The sequence below is a fragment of the Erythrolamprus reginae genome, chromosome 8 (genome assembly GCF_031021105.1).
Source record: "Erythrolamprus reginae isolate rEryReg1 chromosome 8, rEryReg1.hap1, whole genome shotgun sequence".
NCBI lineage: Eukaryota > Metazoa > Chordata > Lepidosauria > Squamata > Dipsadidae > Erythrolamprus > Erythrolamprus reginae.
The window spans coordinates 26,489,320-26,509,849 of NC_091957.1; the positions used below are offsets into that span (position 1 = coordinate 26,489,320).

The 20,530-nt window shown below is 43.6% G+C and overlaps 1 protein-coding gene across 8 annotated transcripts in view; it reads left to right on the plus strand.

The window, feature by feature from the left end:
- ARHGEF10L (Rho guanine nucleotide exchange factor 10 like) overlaps positions 1-20,530 on the plus strand; it is a 109,357-nt gene that overhangs the window by 60,555 nt on the left and 28,272 nt on the right. For all 8 annotated transcript variants that reach the window (XM_070759455.1, XM_070759456.1, XM_070759454.1 and 5 more), the window contains 6 exons: positions 2,976-3,149; positions 4,372-4,517; positions 10,863-11,047; positions 13,369-13,484; positions 14,334-14,461; positions 16,405-16,505. In XM_070759455.1, the coding sequence (XP_070615556.1) occupies positions 2,976-3,149; positions 4,372-4,517; positions 10,863-11,047; positions 13,369-13,484; positions 14,334-14,461; positions 16,405-16,505 (850 nt within the window). The remainder of the gene's footprint in view (positions 1-2,975; positions 3,150-4,371; positions 4,518-10,862; positions 11,048-13,368; positions 13,485-14,333; positions 14,462-16,404; positions 16,506-20,530) is intronic.

Below are 20,530 nucleotides of genomic sequence, written 5' to 3' on the forward strand. Positions count from 1 at the left end.
GGATTAATTGTTATAACTGTCAGGCAATTTCTCCTTAGTTCTAAGTTGTTTCTCTTCTTGTTTAGTTTCCACCCATTGCTTCTTGTTCTACCCTCAGGTGCTTTGAAGAATAGCTTGACTTCCTCTTCTTTGGGGCAACCCCTGAGATATTGGGACACTGCTGTCATGTCTCCCCTGGTCCTTCTTTTCATTAAACTAGACATACCCAGTTCCTGCAACCGTTCTTCATATGTTTTATCCTCCAGTCCCCTAATCCTCTTTGTCGCTCTTCTCTGCACTCTTTCTAGAGTCTCAATATCTTTTTTACATTGTGGTGACCACGCTTGGAATGCAGTATTCCAAGTGTGGCCTTAGCAAGGCCTTATAAAGTGGTATTAACACTTCACTTGATCTTGATTCTATCCCTCTGTTAATGCAACCTAGAACTGGGTTGACTTTTTTGGCAGCTGCCACAAACTGCTGACTCATATTTAAATGGTTCCCCACTAGGACTCCAAGATCCTTCTCATAGTTACTACTGTTCAGCAATGTGCCACATATACTCTACCTGTGCGTTTTGTTTTTCTTGCCTAAATGTAGAACCTTACTTTTTTCATAATTGAATTTTATTTTGTTAGATAGTGCCCATTGTTCAGGTTTGTCAAGATCCTTCTGTATTTTGCACGTATTATTATTATTATTATTATTATTATTATTATTATTATTATTATTATTAATTGGATTTATATCCTGCCACTCTGAGAGCTCAGGGCGGTTTCAGCATATGAATAAAACAATACAAAATTCTGAAATTCAATATCAACTAAAACAAGCAATCTAAAACCCCAATTTAATTAAAAAGCAGTCATTTTTAATCAACCTATATACATTCCATTTAGCATACGTTCTTTCATCTTCTGGAGTGTTGACTATTCCTGCCAGTTTGGTGTCATCTGCAAATTTGATGAGTTCATAATTGTCAACTGATGATTCATACCGCCCCTTTATTGCTCCAAATGTTCCCACGTTTCTCTCTCTCTTTCTCTCTCTCTCTCTCTCTCCTACACATACACAGACACACACAGACACACACTTCCAGCAGCCTCTGGCTGCAAGTGGCCCAGCGCAACGCTGTGAGCATAATGGCTGCAAACAAAAAATCCAGCAGGGCAAGGGGAATAAGTAAATTAGTTGAGGAAGCAAAGGAACAAGGCAATTAATCTAGGAAGCAAAAAATAAGGCAAGAAGTCCCGTAAATGTCCAATGTTGGCAATGGCACACAATCCTCCATGAATTCAGCATTTGTTCCCAGCCCCTCCCCACAGCGTCTCCTTAAGCCTCAGTCCCCAGGTGTGCCTTGTGGAGAGGGGCGGGGCGCTGTCCTCAGGAGTAGTTGGTCAGCCTGCAGTGTTCCTGCCTTCTCTCCACTCTTCACGCTCGGGGATCAGGAGGGCCTGGTCCTTGCTCATCGCCTGAGCTCTGTCTCTCATGTTCACTTCTCAGCCTCTCTTGGTCATCCTGCCCCTGTTCCTCACTGCCTTCAAGCTGTCCCAGTCCTGAAAGGCCCTGGCCTGCTCCTCCCCATATTCCCCCCAAGCTAATGAAGATGCCCCCTTTGATATCTGCTCCAGTTCCATTTGAAGATTGGTGGACTTCAACTCCCAGAGTCGCCTTGTTCTGCCTCCCAGTTATGAACGTATCAAAAACACAGCGTTTGAACAAACTAAATGTAATCAATGAACCACTGTTAATAACTGGCTTAGCAGTGGAGAAACACACCACAAATCAAAAAAGCAACCCTTTTTTGCAAAATGTCAGCTGCTAATTAATCTTCATTACTAGCAGGAGACATTTCAGCAAAGTCTTAATTCAAAGCAATGCAAATAGTTCTTGTTATCTCAGGAAGAGTCCAAAGGCTTGGCAAAATGCCCAGAAGTCTTCCTTGATAAGCAATCTGAATCAGGAGACACTCAGATGGATATGCAAGTCTAAACTGTTGTTTCTTGCAGCCTTTCAGCTGCCTCTACTGTTCTTAAGTAGACTAGGGAAGTGGCCAATTAACCCCAAGTCTTACTCCCGAGGGGACCTCCTCTCGAGTAACCATTCCTGTCTCTTGGCAACTCTGCAAACTCTTGCACCAAGAAGAGGAGAAGCCTCTTCTTCTTCATCACTGCTATGAGGTACTGGAGGTTCTGAAAGCCCCGGTTGAACTTCTGCCTCTGGCACCGAGTCCCCACTATCCGACTCCAGTGCCAGCTGCACAGGCTGCTAGTGCATCACCAAGTCGGTCTCCTCATGAACCACTATCAGCTGCACGGGTTGCTGGCGGGCCACAACATCCCCAGCCAGCTTGAGTTGGTCCACCCACCTTCTAGTTTGTAAAGTTGAGAAACATGGATCTAGATTGCACCAAGCAGAGAGGAAATGGTTGGGTTGGCACATTGAGGAAACTTCTGGTGTGGATCCGGTGAAGGGCCCCACTTGCCTTTTCCTACCAGATTGGTCCAGATGCTGGCGAGGGTGGGCGGCGGTGGGCATGCACACACCCCACGCAAGATTTTGCTTTCGCTCGTGCACAGGAGCAAAGAAATTGGTGAAAATCGGTGAAATCTCACACGGGGACTCGCATGCGTGAGATTTCAGCAATTTCCACCTATTTCTTTGCTTCCGCGCATGCGCAGGAGCAAAGAAAGGCCGAAAACCACCAAAATCTCACAAGCATTGATATTTCTGTGCAAGCATTCTCGCGTGAGATTTTGTTGATTTTTCCAAATTTCTTTGCTTCCGCACATGCGCAGAAGCAAAATCTCACACGGCAGGGTGCGGGGGCGTGCATGTGTGCAGCAGGGGTGCACAGATGTGCACACATCACCGTTTCTGCGACTGGAATGGCAATCCCAAGCATACCAGGGGCAGCCCAATACTGAGTGGTTCCGAGCACGGATCTCAGGTGGCCTGGCCTGCTTCCATGCTTGCGCTGTCTTCCCTCCTACCAGGATATGCTGAAGAACACCCCAAAAGGACACGCTGACCGTCTGTCCCTCCAGCTCGCCCTAACAGAACTGGAAACCTTGGCTGAGAAGCTCAACGAGCAGAAGAGGTTGGCCGACCAGGTGGCTGAGATCCAGCAGCTGACCAAGAGCGTCAGTGACCGTAGCCATCTCCATAAGGTGGGTGGCTCTCGACAGGATGCCCAGCCCAGGAATGTTTAGCTGGAGGCTGCCTTCGCCTTGAGTTTCAAAGCACCCACAAAATTTGCTCTAAGGGTGAACGGCTGTGGGGCTCCAAACAAAAGAAGAAAGTTCCCTTGCTGTTCTTTTTCCCCGCCTCTCTTTTGAAGAAGCTACATTTGAGGAAACCAAACTTTTAACTTGAAAATAAATAAAAAGTTTTGAAGCTGTCCACTATATCTGTACTCTATCTCTCTCTATCCATGTCTGTCTGTCTGTCTCTACCTATCCATCCATCCATCCATCCATCCATCCATCCATCCATCCATCCATCCATCCATCCATCCATCCATCTATCTATCTATCTATCTATCTATCTATCTAATTCTATTTGTCTCTCTCTGTCTCTCATTATTATCTATATTATCTATAATTCTATATCTGTCTCTCTATCTCTATCTATCTTTGTCTCTCTCTGCCTCTGTTTCTATCACTATCTCTCTCTGTCTCTCTCATTATCTCTATCTCTATATCTATCTCTATCTCTCTCATTATCTATCTATCTATCTATCTATCTATCTATCATCTCTCTATCTATCTATCATCTCTCTATCTACCATCTCTATCTATCATCTCTATCATCTGTCCATCTGTCTGTCTGTCTGTCTGTCTCTGTCTATTTGTCTATCATTTAACCATCCATCCATCCCTCTCTCTCTCTCAACTCCCTCCCTCTCTAACTCTCTACCTCTGTGTTTCTTTGTATCTCTGTCTGCCTCTTTCTCTCATTAACAATCTCTCATTATCTTGGTCTGTCTACCTATCATTATTTATTCCTCCCTCCCTCCATCATCTCTCTTTCTCTCAACTCCCTCCATCATCTCTCTTTCTCTCTACCTCTGTCTGCATCCATCCACCCACCCAGCAATCCTTTCATTTAAAAAAAAATCTATTAAGTTCCATAGTATTCTGTGACTTGGCCTTTAGTTCTTCAACAAATAATGATGAAACCCTCCATGTTCATGAACAATGTCAGAAGTATAGTTTCCCTATTTTTCTTCTTTTTCTGTTCGTTTTTTTCCCTCCAAGGGAAATAGCCTTTAAAAGCAGAGATTTTATTTCATTTTTCACCTGGGTCATTTTCAAATAAGGCCAAGGTTCTGTTTTGCTTTGTAATTTTCTTTCTTTTTTCTTTTTTCGGTTTCGTTTTCCTTTCACCCAGTTGTTAAATTCGGGGCACCGGCAGCTGTTATTCTGTGAGACCCTGACGGAGACCGTTTATGGCGACCGAGGTCAACTAATCAAATCCAAAGAACGCAAGGTGTTTCTTTTGAATGACATGTTAGTGTGCGCCAACATCAACTTCAAGTGAGTGGCTGTCGGAGTTTGTGTGTCACAGGGAGGGAGGTTGTGATCCGGCACATGTCCGAACAGAAATAGAAATTTAAAATGCAAAGGGGTTTCGCTGCCCTTCCATGGCATATTCAGGACACATCTGGCTCTCTGGAAACAGGGCTGGATTTCCTGCCCTGCATAGAGTTATTGGCAGGCGCTGTGAGAATGATACCTTGCTCAAAGGTGTGTGTTTGGGGGAGGGGGGAAAGAGAAACTCTTGTCATTCCAAAAAGTGGAAAATGTTTATTTCCAGATTTGGAGGCTATAGAATAGAAATAGAATAGAACAGAATAGAATTAGAATAGAGTAGAGTAGAATAGAATAGAATAGAATAGAATTAAAATAAAACAGAATTAAAATAAAATAAAATAGACTAGAATTAGAATAGAATAGAATAGAATTAAAATAGAATAGAATTAAAATAGAATAGAATAGAATAATAGAGTTGGAAGGGACCTTGGAGGTCTTCTAATCCAACCCCCTGCTTAGGCAGGAGACCCTACACCACTTCAGACAAATGGTTATCCAACCTCTTTTTAAATGCTTTTATGACAGGGTTTTCCAAGCTTGGCAACTTTTAAGACTTGTGGACTTCAACTCCCAGAATTCCCCTTTGTGGCTGGGGAATTCTGGGAGCCGAAGTCCTCCAAGTCTTAAAAGTTGCCAAGCTTGGAGTCTCCTGCTTTATACATACCAGCTGCTGTGGCCTAGAGGTGGAGCTCTTGCCTCACAACTAGGAGGTTGTGAATTCGATTCTAGGTAGAGGCAGATGTTTGGGCAGGGGGTTAGACTAGATGACCTGCAAGGTCCCTTCCAACTCTGTTCATCTGTTAAATATGGAAACAAAGACCCAAAACCACAAATGCAAACCAGAAGCAAGAATTAACTTTGGGGAGTTTGCATTAAAATCCCCCAACTGCTCCTAGCTGCCAAGGAATTTAATTAATTTATTTAATTTTAAAGAAAAGATCCTTTTGGAGGAGAATTAGATAACGTTTTTTTCTTTGATGTTTCTCTTTGCCAGGCCTGTGAACACCGGGTAGGATATGAATGGCAGGTTGGAGGGGATGCAGTGGTTGCGTGAACAGCTGTGAATGCATGGTGTGAAATAGGCATGCCACTGAAGCACACCTTTGTGTTGGTTTACGAGGCCACCCAGCAGTGGCGGCGTTTTGCATGATTGTGTTGTTGTTGTTTTTAAACAATATTCCAGTCCGGGAAGGAAAGACAAAAGATTTTTCAATAGATAGTCCTCAATTTACAATTATTCATTTAGTGACCATTTGTTGTGGAGCTGGCCGTAGAGTTGGACAGCGTGGAGGCTGGGGTGGAACGTGGACCAGACCTGGACTCTGGAAAAGACTCTGTGTCAGAGGCAGAGACCCAGCCCAGGCCCTCTGGGAAGTCTGCGCTGACTCCAGAACCCCCAGAGGCTGACGTGAGTGAGGCAGAGGAACCGGGGGAGCCTGTTCCTCATGCGCTCATGCGCTTAGCTGCCAGAAGGCAAGAACAGCTACGGAGGAGGAGGACTACTCGAGAGTAAGGCCTGGAGATGATTGGCCCTTCCCATAGGACAGTGATGGCAAACCTTTTTTTTCCCCTCGGGTGACGAAAGAGCGTGCACCTGCGCTATCGTGCATGTGCAAGTGCCCACACCCATAATTCAATGCATGGGGTGGGCAAAAGCAACTTCCCCCACCTTCTGGAGGCAGGAAACAGCCTGTTTCCCAGGTTCTGGTGGGTCCAGTAGGCTCATGTTTCACCCTCCCCAGGCTCCAAAGGCTTCCCTGGAGCCAGAAGAGGGTAAAAACACCCTCCCTCATTTTCCTGGAGTCTCTCTGGAAGCCAAAAACTTTCTCCCAGAGCCTCTGTGCGAGCCAAAAATCAGCTGGCCAGCACACATAGGCCTTTTGAAGCTGAGCTAGGGCAATGGTTTGTGTGCCAGCAGATATGGCTCTGCGTGCCACCTATGGCACCCGTGCCATAGGTTCGCCATCACTGCCGTAGGATATAAAAGTGGAGGAAACGGATGTGCTCGTTGCAGGAAGAAACTTCATTCAATTCTTTTCTCAGCATTTCGGTCCTGACTCCGTGTGTCTGTTTGGCCTAGCAAAGCTCCTTGCCAATTAGGTCTTTGGCAGCGTGTCAAGAGAGATAAAGGTTGGTGCTTATCAGCCTTCTTCCGAAAGACTAAATTAACATTGTTTGGGACTTTTATTATAGCTGGGAATGAACATAATTCCATAACCATTAGAATAAAAAGAGGTTTTGGGGACTCCGTTTGTGTTTTTGGTCTAGGTGAGAACAGCAGACCAGTCTTGCACCTGTGGCCATCACAACATCTTCACATTCACCTGATCCAAACTCAGGGGCTCATCAACAACCAGGGTATATTTCAAATATCCAGGACTCATTTGGTCATTTGACTTTGTCTTCACCAAATCCCGAAACAGGCTCCTTGTCCTGAAAAAAAACCCCAGCCTTTTTTATTTGGCTAAAGTGAATTCCTAGCATTCCCATCCAGCAAAGTCCCAAAAAATAGTCTTTCAAAAGTGAATTGCAACCACAGACCTTATGAGTCCTTGGATAGTTGCGAGTGTTAGGGTTCCAGGTAGCATCCAACTAAATCAGAGTCCAAGTCAAAGCACTCCTCAAAGTTCCAATTTACTGCCGGAGTCATCTTGGCACCCACACTGGGAAACCTGAATCTTTCCCCACCCAGTTGAAAGTTCATATCTCTTGTCCCCCACCCACAAACTTGTCCCGTTGCCCACTCAAGTCGAACCAGCGTGGCAAGTTCTCCTTCCACTTCTGCCCAGGTGGGTGAGATAGGATGGCCTTGAACCCCTGGAAAGAATGCTTTGTGGCTGCATCTGTTCCCTCATAAAAATTACCCCTCCCAAGTTCCCATAAACATCAGGCCTTCTATGGATAGTGTGGCAAGCCATTAATTTCTCACCAACTTCTGCACCAGCTTCATTAACAGTGGTCCCTTGACTTTTGCGGGTCCGATATTCGCGGAAAGGCTATACCATGGGTTTTCAAAAAATATTAATGGAAAAAATACTCCGCGGTTTTTTTTGAACACCACGTTTTTTTCCGTGGCCACCCGATGTACAGTACTGTGCGTTTTAACTCTCTTCCTCCTCCCTCCACCCCAGCCATCCTGCTTCTTTAAATAAAAGCTCTGCTTCCGCCCCAGCCTCCCATTCCCTCCCCTTTAATTCTTGGAGCGTTGGTACGCTCCACTTGAAGCTGAGCCTTGCAGGTGGACAAGACCACCCTAATTTGCCCGAGGGGGGAGGAGCTGAGGGCATTGTTGGGTCAGGATGCCATGCACTAATCGCGGGAATGGTTTGCGGTAGGCCCGTCACAACCTTCCGGTAGCCTCTGCCCGCAGCTCAGTGTCACCTCAAGTACCAAAGGGTGCGGCTGCCTTTTTTTCTGCCGCCATCATTTACTGCCACCCGCCGCTGCCGCCTCTTCTTCCCCCACCCACCTAAGCCGTCTCCCTTAGTGGTAGCGTCCAACCTCCCAGCTGATCAACCTGGAATCCCGGCTTCGAGTCCTGGCCTGGATCCCACTTGCCTTGAGCTTCCCCTTCCCCTGCCCTGACCCTGAGCACTGGTGCTGCCGCCGCCGCCTTGGGAGACACCGGCAGCGAGCGCAGCAAAGTCCCCAGCTTGCCCTGCCCCATTGCCCCTGTGGGTTCTGAGGGTAAGTAAAACCAGGAAGGGAGGAGGAAGGGGGAGAAAGGAAGGAAGGGAGGGAGAGTCTCTAGTTCGCGGAAATTTGACTTTCACGGGCAGTCTTGGAACGTATCCCCCGCAAAAGTCAAGGGACCACTGTACAAGGAAAGCTGCCCTGAGTCTTCGGAGAGGGGTGGCATACAAATCCAATTAATAAAATAAAATAAATAAAATAAAAATAAATACTTGGCCAGGAGTCTCTCAGTTAACCAAATCTTCACACTAATAAACAAACTAATTTTCTCCACTAACTAATCACTCCCCTTTTGCTCCTATTTATTCCCCATGGGAGGGGCCATTCATCGTCCACCTGTGACCTTACTCGCAAGTCAACCCTTGTTCCTCAGCTGTTCCCTTTGTCTAGCAATTCTGTGCATATGCACACTGGGAACAGGCTCCAGCAGTTTGTCTGCCTGACTGATGTCTGACTCCAAAGGCAGCTGATAACTGTCAGACAGTCCTAGCCCTGTCAGTGACTCGGATGTAGAGCACTCATCCGAGCCTTCCCCAGACTCCAGGACTGGCCCATGTTCCTCCCCAACTTCCTCACTGTCCGAATCTGCTACACCATCTTCCTAGCCAAGCTTCCAATCTACAAAGTCAATGTGGAAAGTCAAGATTCATTTAACAACCACAGGGATCCGCTTAACAACCGCATGAAAAGTATGGTAACATTGGAAGCAGTTCGTTTATCCACCTTAATCTTAGCCATGGAAATTCTGGCAGCAATTGTGGTCGTAAATTTGAGGACTTCCTGCTTTCTTCCTGGCAAATGAGGAATACCCCACCCCAACATGCATAACGGGGTGTTGGAAATTTGGGGGAGGGGTGTTTTATGTCCCACCTCCCCATCTTGGTGTGCAAGGAAGAAAGCTTCCTCCGCCACTAAAATTTTTGGGAAGAACTAGAGGGCTGTATTTTATTTCCCCTTGCATGTGTTTGCGGTGTCTCCTGGCTCAATTTAGAATAGAATAGAATAGAATAGAATTTTTATTGGCCAAGTGTGATTGGACACACAAGGAATTTGTCTTGGTGCATATGCTCTCAACGTACATAAAATAAAATATACATTTGTCAAGAATCATGTGGTACAACACTTAATGATTGTCATAGGGGTCAAATAAGCAATGAAGAAGCAATATTAATAAAAATCTTAGGATATACGCAACAAGTTACAGTCATACAGTCAACATGGGAGGAATGGGTGATAGGAATGATGAGAAAAACTAGTAGAATAGAAGTGCAGATTTAGTAGAAAGTCTGACAGTGTTGAGGGAATTATTTGTTTAGTAGAGTGATGGCGTTCAGGAAAAAACTGTTCTTGTGTCTAGTTGTCTTGGTGTGCAGTGCTCTGTAGCGACGTTTTGAGGGTAGGAGTTGAAACAATTTGTGTCCAGGATGTGAGGGGTCAGTAAATATTTTACCCGCCCTCTTTTTGACTCGTGCAGTATACAGGTCCTCAATGGAAGGCAGATTGGCAGCAATTGTTTTTTCTGCAATTCTGATTATCCTCTGAAGTCTGTGTCGATCCTGTTGGGTTGCAGCACCAAACCAGACAGTTATAGAGGTGCAGATGACAGACTCAATGATTCCTCTGTAGAACTGAATCAGCAGCTCCTTGGGCAGTTTGAGTTTCCTGAGCTGGCGCAGAAAGAACATTCTTTGTTGTGCTTTTTTGATGATGTTTTTGATGCTGGGTGACCATTTTAGGTCTTGAGATATGATAGAACCTAGAAATTTGAAGGTCTCTACTGTTGATACTGTGTTGTCTAGTATTGTGAGAGGTGGAAGGGTGGAAGGGTTTCTCTTAAAGTCTACCACAATTTCTACGGTTTTGAGTGTGTTCAGTTCTAGATTGTTCTGGTCACACCACAAGGATAGTTGTTCAACTTCCCGTCTGTATGCGGATTCATCATTGTCTCGAATGAGTCCGATCACTGTTGTATCATCTGCAAACTTCAGTAGTTTAACAGATGGATCGTATGAGATGCAGTCATTAGTGTATAGAGAGAAGAGAAGTGGTGAGAGTACACAGCCTTGGGGGGCACCTGTGCTAATTGTACATATATCTGATGTGATTTTTCCTAGCTTCACCTGCTGCTTCCTGTCTGTTAGGAAGCTTGTGATCCACTTACAAGTGTGTTCAGGTACCGCTAGCTGATTTAGTTTGGTTAAGAGAATGTCCGGTACGATGGTATTGAATGCTGAACTGAAGTCCACAAAGAGGACCCTGGCGTAGGTCATTGGAGATTCAAGATGTTGAAGGATGTAGTGTAGAGCCATATTAACAGCATCATCTGTTGATCTATTTGCTCGGTATGCAAATTGCAGGGGATCTAACAGTGGATCCGTGATGGCTTTCAAATGGAACATCACTAGCCTTTCAAATATTTATGGAATATTTACGGAAGAATTACGGAATATTCTTGCAAAATCTGCTCAGTGCTTTGAGGGTTTGAGAGTGTAGCTTGCAGATTTTCCTTGGGCTGCTAGTTTGATTGTTATGGACTCTGGAAGCAGAGAGAATCCATCCTTTAAAAAATAATAATCTGAACTTTCTTTCTTGCAGGGGGCAGCTAGAGATCAGCAGTCTGGTCCCTCTGGGGCCCAAGTATATTGTGAAGTGGAACGCAGCCTTGCCCCAGGTTCAGGTGCTAGAAGTCGGGCAGGAGAGCAGCGCCAAGGAGAAAGACAGCGTCACCATCCCAAACATGGGCTCCAAGAAACCAGTGCCACCCAACCAGTCTGGCCATAGTAAGGATTTTTTTTCCTTTTCCCATGGTTCAAAACAGCCAGCTCAGGAGAAGGGAGGGGGAAGAAGCATGAACAACCAGGAGAGTTGGCCTTCACACCTTAAAAAAAATCTTTTAAAATTTTCCTTGGATATATCCTTTTTCCTTTGCACCCATTGCAAGTTATCACCTGAAATGTTTTGCAGACTCTTGTTTGAGTTGACTTAGGTGGCTTGTAAATTCTCAAGATTATTTTTTCCACTATGTATTCAAAATGGACTGTGATTAATCTCTTTATCTTCTTTCTTTCTTTCTTTCTCTCTCTCTCTCTCTCTCTTTCTTTCTTCCTCCTTCCTTCATTTCTTCCTTCCTTCCTTTCTCTTTCCTTCCTTCCTTCCTTCCCTCCCTCTGTCTTTCTACCTTCTTGTTTGGATGTGGTCTTATTGCTAGGGATTTTTAAAAAAAATATTCATTTTTGTTTCTCAATATGCTTATCGTTGTTGCTGATTTTCTGACACCAGTTTTACTGCATTCTATTGGGTTATTTTTTAATAGCTTTTTTCACTTTATATTGAATAAATAAAGAGCTTCAGCAATGGGGTATTTAAGAGCATAGACATCACAATAGATGAGTAATATATAAATAATCCCAACCTAGTCTATTAGGAATTAAAAACAAAACATTACAGCTAGTCCTCTATTTACAATCTTTAGTGACTCTTTCTTTCTTCCTTTCTTCCTTTCTTTTTTCCTTCCTTCCTTCCTTCCTTCCTTTCTCTTCCTTCCTTCCTTCCTTCCTTTCCCTTCCTTCCTTCCTTTCTCTTCCTTCCTTCCTTTCTCTTCCTTCCTTCCTTTCTTCCTTCCTTCCTTCCTTTCCCTTCCTTCCTTCCTTTCTCTTCCTTCCTTCCTTCCTTCCTTTCTCTTCCTTCCTTCCTTCCTTTCTTCCTTCCCCTATCTATCTATCATCTACCTGTCTGTTGGTCTGTCTATTTATTTGATTGGTTGATTGATTGATATGCCGCCCCTCTCCGAAGACTCTTGTCTTTCTGACTATCGATCCATTATCTTGTCTGTCTATCTATCCATTATCTTGTCTGTCTGTCTGTCTGTCTGTCTGTCTGTCTGTCTGTCTATCCATCCATCTTTGTCTCTATCTCTTTATGTCTTCTATCATCTGCTACCGTATTTTTCAGCATATAAGACGCACCTTAGTTTTGGGAGAGGGAAATAAAGAAAAAAAATCTACCTACCAGGTATTCATTTGGCTAGTGTCCTTAGTCTGGTCAGGTTCAGCACATTATTTTAGCCCCTGGTTAGGGCTGGGGGGGGGAAATCTTCAGAGGGAGTAGCAATGAAAACAAGCCTGCGAAGACTTAGGGCTGGGAAAAAACCTCTTCAGAGTAGCAATGAAAAAAACCTTGCAAGCCAGGAAGATTGTTAGCCCCTTGTTAGGGCTGGGGGGAAAAGCTTAAAAAAAGTCTACATTTGGAGTATAAAAAACCCCCAAATTTTCAGCCCCTTTTAGGAGGGAAAAGGTTGCGTCTTATACTCCAAAAATATGGTATATCTATCATCTATTGCCTAGTTGGAAGATGTGAAATACTATATTTGGGGAATTATTTTTTCAATATTTCTCCCGAAAGGAGGTCTAGCATTCAACAGGCTGCCTCTCCTAAATTTAAACTGAAAAGAGATTTTTCAATTTTATTTTTAAAGTTATTAGGCATCCTATAAAATTCAAAGAGAATCCTTTTTTATTTTTTTAAAAAGAGTCAATAGCGTTTATTATGGGTTCAGTACGATGCACCCATTACCTGAGTTTGCTAATATAGTTAGGCCTCAACTTAAGACCATAACGGAACCTGTCCATTGTGTTTGTAAGTCACGATGCTCATAATATGCAGTCATGTAGCCATAATTGCAGTTGGGTTGCCAAGAATTTTGGATCTGGGCCATAAGTAGCCCCCAAATAACAGCTTAGTTCCAGTGTAACTTTGAATGGCTGCTAAGAGACCAGACTACCTGTATTGGGAATAAAAGAAAGAAAAAGATACACTGTATTTTTCAGAGTATAAGATACACTTTCCCCCCCAAAAGAGGGTGGAAACGTTGGCTCATTTTTCACAAAAACGGGGTGCGTGGGGGATTCGGGAGGCCTGCAGAGCATAAAACGCACCAAGATCTCTTCAAAATCTTGGTGCGACTTATACACAGATGCGTCTTATAGTCTGAAAAATACAGTATTTGAAGCGCAATTGTCCTGGGAAAGCTGAGTAGGTACACTCTAGGCAAGGAGACTCTCTGGTCATGGCATTCCCTAAAATCCAAGTTTTCTTCCTTCAGATAAAGTTTATTTGGGACCTCCTCGCCTGTTTCAGGATCTGCAGGATCTGCAAAAGGATCTGGCTGTGGTGCAACAGATCACTCTTTTAATCAGCACCCTCCATGGCACCTACCAGGTGAGTCCACTTCAGGGCAACCTGAGCGCCATTGTGGACCCTTCGCCAACACCCTGTTATTCCCACCACTTTTGAAGCCACGTGAGATGCGGAAGTTGTTTTCTTCCATCCACCCGCTAGGTTCAAGCCCATCTCCCCCTCTCCACGTGGAAGTAAAGTCGCCGCAGAATTGTGTAATAATAATAATAATAATAAAAATAATAATAATAATAATAATAATTTATTAGATTTGTATGACGCCCCTCTCCGAAGAAAGTGTAGTTATTTCAGAGGTCTTTTAAGGTTGCTTTGATGGCTTTGCGGCTCCTCCTCACTGCTTGGAATTTTACTCGGTCCTTTAGACTGAGTAAAGCATAAAATGTGTGTAGCGTGTTCTAAATATGTGGAGAACAGGGGGAAAAGGATACTGACATAGAAACATAGAAGATTGATGGCAGAAAAAGACCTCCTGGTCCATCTAGTCTGCCCTTATACTATTTTGTGTATTTTATCTTAGGGTGGATCTATGTTTATCCCAGGCATGCTTTATTCTCTCGGATGAGCTGAAGAGCTGATGTATCGATGCTAATTTATTGATCAGCTCGGGATTTTGGGTGGGTTAGCTTTTGAGGAATTAAAAAGGGTAGGCCTTAGAGAAATTCCAGTGAGCACATGATGTGTAAATACAGGTAGCCCTTGAGCTCCAAAATTTGTGTGGCTAAGCAAGGCATGTGCGGAAGCAAAAACCTTGGCGGAACACGGACGCACCTGTGTTCTCCTTGCACAATTTCGTTAGCTGCAAAGGCGCAGCAGGACCATTTCCAACACCTATGAATTAATTTTTGTTTTCTTTTTCCACTTGGCTTCTAGAACCTGAACATGACGGTGGCCCAAGACTGGTGCTTAGCTCTGCAGAGGATGATGAGGGTGAAGGAAGAAGAGATCCACTCGGCCAACAAATGCCGCCTCCGTCTCTTACTTCCTGGAAAACCCGACAAGTAGGTGGGATGGTTTATTTCCGGGGTCCCCAAACTTTAAGACTTGTGGACTTCAGTTCCCAGAATTCTTAGAGAGAGAGAGAATTCTGGGAATTGAAGTCCACAAGTCTTAAAATTGCCAAGGTTGGGGACTCCTATTTTACACTGTGTTTTTAAGATATATATTAGCAGAGAGCTCTCTGGGTTGACAAGTGCCAAATGATTTTTCTTTAAGAGGTTTGATGGAGAGTGGGAAATGAATTTAATACATCTAATTGAGGAATTATTTTATCTGGATTCAAGGGAGTCAAGCTATTCTCCAAACCACCTGAGGGTAGAACAAGAAGCAACGGGTGGAAACTAAACAAGGAGAAAAGCAACTTAGAACTAAGGAGAAATTTCCTGACAGTTAGAACAATTGACCAGTGGAACAGCTTGCCTGCAGAAGTTGTGAATGCTCCAACACTGGAAGTTTTTAAGAAGAGATTGGATAACCATTTGCCTGAACAGGGGGTTGGATTAGAAGACCTCCAATGTCCCTCTCAACTGTTGTTGTTGTTGTTACTATTTCAACAATACAACACAGCAAATCAGATCACTATGCTGGATTTCGTATTTCATTATTGTTAGTATTATTTATTATGATTATGATTATTACTGTTATTACTATTTTATTCACAAAAACAGTAATACATAGCAAATGAGATTTATATGGCTGAGTCCTCGGAGTGGGGTGGCATACAAATCCAATCAAATAAATAAATAAATAAATTTCGTATCACAATATTATAAGTCAAATACTTCCCAAGCATCTAGGAGGGTGATGGCGAACTTTTTTTTTCTCGGGTACCAAAAGAGCGTGCGTGTGCGCTATCATACACACGCGAGTGCCCACACCCATAATTCAATGCCTGGGGAGGGTGAAAACTGCTTCCCCCAACCTCCTGGGGACCCTCTGGAGGACACAAAAGTCCTGTTTCCCAACTTCTGGTATGCCAGTTGGTTCGCGTTTCACCCTCCCCAGGCTCCAAAGACTTCCCTGGAGCCAGGGGAGGGTAAAAACATCCTCCCCCACCCCCCTGGAGATTCTCCGGAAGACAAAAACGCCCTCCCAGAGCCTCTATGTGATCCAAAAATCAGTTGGCTGGCACACACATATACATTGGAGCTGAGCTAGAGCATCAGCTTGTATGCCAGCAGATATGGCCCTGCGTGGCAATTATGGTACACATGCCATAGGTTCGCCATCATAGGTCTAGGATGGTGTGATATATTTTCATATGATGCATGCAGATCCAAGTACGGTGGCCTTTTGCAACTGACAGATCATGATTTTGTCAATGTTTATTGTTTTCAAATGTCGACTAAGGTCTTTTGGCACAGTATCCAGTGTGCCGATTACCACTGGGACAACCTGTACTGGTTTAGTCCAGAATCGTTCTAAATAATGATGATGATGATGATGTTCTTGTTGTTTTGTTGTTGTTATTGTTATTGTTATTATTATGTCAATACAACACAGTAAATGAGATCACTATGCTGGATTTCTTATTTCATCCCCAGTCAGGCGCTTCCCAAGCACCTAGGATTGCGTGATGTACCAGCAAATTATGTGTGCTAATCCCAGTAAAGTGGCCTTTTGCAATTGATAGGTGGAGATTTTGTCAATTCCGATGGTTTTGAAATGTCTGCTGAGATCCTTTGGCACCGCGCCCAGCGTGCCAAGGACCACTGCACTTTGCTTATGCCAGAGTCGTTGCAGCTCGATTTTTAGATCTTCATATTTCACTAATTTCTCTAGATGCTTCTCCTCAATTCTGCTGTCCCCTGGGATTGTTTTTGTTATTCTTGTTGTTATTATTATTATTATTATTTTATCTAATCTTTATCTCCTGGGATTTATTTCTTTATATTGATTTTTTTTGTTTTATATTAGATTTTAATGTGTTTATTCATATTGACAGATCTGGTCGCCCTGTCAGCGTCATGGTGGTGTTCATCACACCCAACCCACTCAGCAAAATTTCCTGGGTGAATCATTTGCACTTGGCCAAAATTGTCCTCCGTGAGTAAACTGCCTTTGCTTCATTATTCCTTGGTTCAACGCTTCTTCGTAACATAATACAGTTAATCTACTAAACCAGAGGTAGGCAAAGTTGTCTCTTCTATGACATGTGGACTTCAACTCCCAGAATGCCTGAGCTAGCATGATGGCTCAGGAATTATGGGAGTTGAAGTCCACAAGTCATAAAAGGGACAACTTTGCCTACCTCTGGTTTAGTAGATTAACTGTATTATGTTAATACACTACCCATGCACTAAACCATTCGTTCAATGTTCAATGTTTATGGTGGTCTTGGGGAAAAAAAGTGACTCAGGCAGGATCCAATCTAAGTTGGTGCCCGGGATCTTACATGATAAAAGTGTGAGGAATTGTCATAAAGTGACTTAATGACAGTCCTCGCACTTACAACTATTGGGGCATCTCCAGTGGTCACATGATTGAAATTCAGGTGCTGGGGCCGCTGGCTTGTGCTTATGACAGTTGTAGTGTCCCATTATTTGCCAGCTTCTGAGAAGCAGAGTCAATGGAGGACGCTGGATTTGCTTGATCAAATCAAACAATGTCACCAAGCTGCCTAGTGTTGCCTTTGGCAAGATGGGCAGCATACAAATTGAATGTATGAATGAGTGGGTGACTGAGTGAGTGATTTGGCTTAACAGCCAAAAGTATTAATGAGCCACAGTAGCGCAGTGGTTAGAGTGCAGTACTGCAGGCTCCTTCTGCCGACTGCCGACTTCCTGCAATTTGACCGTTCGAATCTCACTAGGCTCAAGATTGACTCATCCTTCCATCCTTCTGAGGTGGGTAAAACGAGGACCCTGGTTGTTGAGGGCAAGAGGCTGACTCTGTAAACCGCTTGGAAAGGGCTGTAAAAGCACTATGAAGCAGTATATTAAGTCTAAATGCTATTGCTATTAATAAAATCCATTGCAACTTGCTTAAACAACCACACTGCTTAACAATGGAAAAATCTGTAGTGATTCTCAGTCATCCAGGTCATGGTTGTACCAAAGGGGCAACTGGACTTTCTGGGGGTTTTTTCCCTTTGAAAATGTCTTGCTTGTCATCCAAGAAGCTTCTTCAGCTCTGACTGGATGGTGGTGGGGAATGGAAGGTTCAATATTCCTTGCAGACAGCTGGTCATTTGCATTCGCAGTGGTTCTCAACCTTTTCAATGCCTCGACCCCCTTAATAAAGTTCCTCATGTTGCGGTGACCCCCAACCATAAGCCTAGCGCTGATTCTCCCAACAGAGCTTAAAGCTGATTGGCAGGAAGGTCAGAGGGACACTCCCACTGTCAACGCCTGATTGGTCGGATTGTAATAATAGGTTCCAAGGCACCAGAATAGAAGCTTTAGTTCCTAACACTGTGGGAAATTTGTCTTTTCCCGCAGTCCTGTGGGAACCCCTGTGAAATGAATGTATGAATGAGTGAGGGGTCCTGACCCCCAGGTTGAGAATTACTGTTCCTTGAGGCCACTTGAAGGTTTATCTGTGTCCACAGGGTCACCTGAGTGGTGCAAATGGTTCCTGTAGTCTACAATTTTTCCCTCAGGAAATCCCTCCCTACTCCCACACATTATTCCAACGGCGTTCATCCTAATTTTATTTGTTTGTTTAAACTATTGTAGGATGGTGGTTTGTATAAACATAACATTAGAAAAAGGAATGATAGAAAGAAAGGAATGGTAAAAGACAATAGGATAGTAGGACAGGGATGGTGGGCACAAGGGTGCGCTTATGCACGCCCCTTACAGACCTCTTAGAAAGGGGGAGAGGTCAATTGTAGATAATTTTTAAGGTTAGAGGTTTTGGGGTTAGGAGTAGAAACCAGAGAGTCAGGCAGTGCATTCCAGGCGTTGATCACTCTGTTGCTGAAGTCGTATCTTTTGCAGTCTAGTTTGGAGCGGTTGACATTTAGTTTGAATCTATTACGTGCTCGTGTATCATTGTGGTTGAAGGTGAAGTAGTCACTTAGAGGAAGGACATTTTGGTATATGATTTTATGAACTACAGTGGTACCTATACCTAAGAATGCCTCTACTTACAAACTTTTCTAGATAAGAACTGGGTGTTCATGATTTTTTTGCCTCTTCTCAAGAACTATTTTCCACTTACAAACGCGAGCCTCCGAAACTGTAACCGGAAAAAACAGAGAGAAGCTTCCGTGGAGCCTCTCTAGGAATCTCCTGGGAGGAAGCAGGGCCAGAAAAGGTGTGGAGAAGCCTCCGTGGGGCCTCTCTAGGAATCTCCTGGGAGGAAACAGGGCCCCCACCCTCCCTGTGGTTTCCCCAATTGCATGCATTATTTGCTTTTACATTGATTCCTATGGGAAAAATTGCTTCTTCTTACAAACTTTTCTTCTTAAGAACCTGGTCACAGAACGAATTAATTTCGTAAGTAGAGGTGCCACTGTATTTCAAGTCAGGTGGAGTAAGGTATTTTGTTGCAGCAAGAGGAGTGAAGGAATGTTCTTGTGAAATATTTCTGGACTCTCTCAATTGTGTTGATGTCGGATATGCAATGTGGGTTGTCTATCAATTGCGTAGCTAAATGCCTATAGAGATTCTCAAGTCCTCCAGGTTGTCCCAAAGGTGATTTTTTTTTCCAAGAGGCAACTAACTGGACTTTCTTTTTAATGATGAAAATCCCCAACTTTGGTCATAAGCCGAGGACTTTTTCAGCAGAAGCTTTTTGAAAAAGCGGTGAACCTGATTATCAGGAGCCCATGTGCGAGCTCTTGCCAAAATATTCAGTAAGCTGTTTTCTTTTTTTAATGGCTTATGTTTTAATATTTTCTATAATTAAAGTGCTGAGCAGCCACTCCCAAGACACGTGGCGAGGAAGAGAAATTAATTGCTTATCTCTGTGGGTGGCGGGACTCTTCCTCCCCCGAATATTCCATAAGGAAATGGACAAAAGTTTGTGACTTTTAGTGGTCCCCTTGGGTTGTTTCCTGCCTGCCTGCCTGCCCTAATGAGATAACTTTAGGTGAAGAGAGGCTTAAATTACTTCCTCTGTTTTAAATTTTACTAATGAAGTGTGGCAAATAAACAAGGGAAGAGGGATACAGCCTGCTTGCATTTTATTAATGAAGTGTAGCAAATAAAAGAATAATAATACATTAACGATAATACGATAAGGAGCTACATACATTAAAGCAAAGGGTTCAACCACCCCCGCCCGAATCTCAGCAACTTTAAGAGTTCTGAAAATTGAAGCTTCTCGCAACTTAAAAGTTGCCAAGGCTGAGAAACACTGCATTAAAATGAAAGTTAAGAGGGGAGGGGGGGGGGGGTTTATGAGAATTTAGAAATTTAAAAAAATCCTACATACTGCTAATATAATACTGATTCAGTCCTGTATCCTATTGTATCTAAATCATATAAAAATACTGCCAAATCTTTGCCTTTTTATAGGAGAAAGACTTTTTGACTGTTGGCCAAAGTTGACTGCATATCAAGGTTGACTGTTGACCAGCGATGGGCTACCAAAATTTTTACTACCACCCTGGCTTATGCATTTTGTTTCAACATCTTTCAGTACAAATTGGGTGCTCTGGGGTGGAGCTCCAAATATTGCTACCGGTCCGGAACTGCGTTCCTGACCTTTCTCGTAGGAGCCCATCACTGCTGTTGACCAAGGTTCATTGTTGACCAAGGTTGACTGTTGACCAGAGTTGACTATTGACCATGGTTGACTGTTGACCAATAGCAATAGAACTTAGATTTATATGCTGCTTCACATTGTTTTACAACCTTCTCTAAGCAGTTTACAGAGTCAGCATCTTTTCCCAACAATCTGGCTTCTCATTTTACCAACATGGGAAGGATGGAAGGCTGAGTCAACCTTGAGCCAGTGAGACATGAACTTCCAAATGCTGACAGCTGATAACCAGCAGAGGTAACCTGCAGTACTGCATTCTAACCACCGTGCGACCACAACGTAAGGTCCAAGGTTGACTATTGATGAAGGTTGATTGTTGACCAAGGTTGACCATTGGCTAAAATTAACTGTTAACTAAG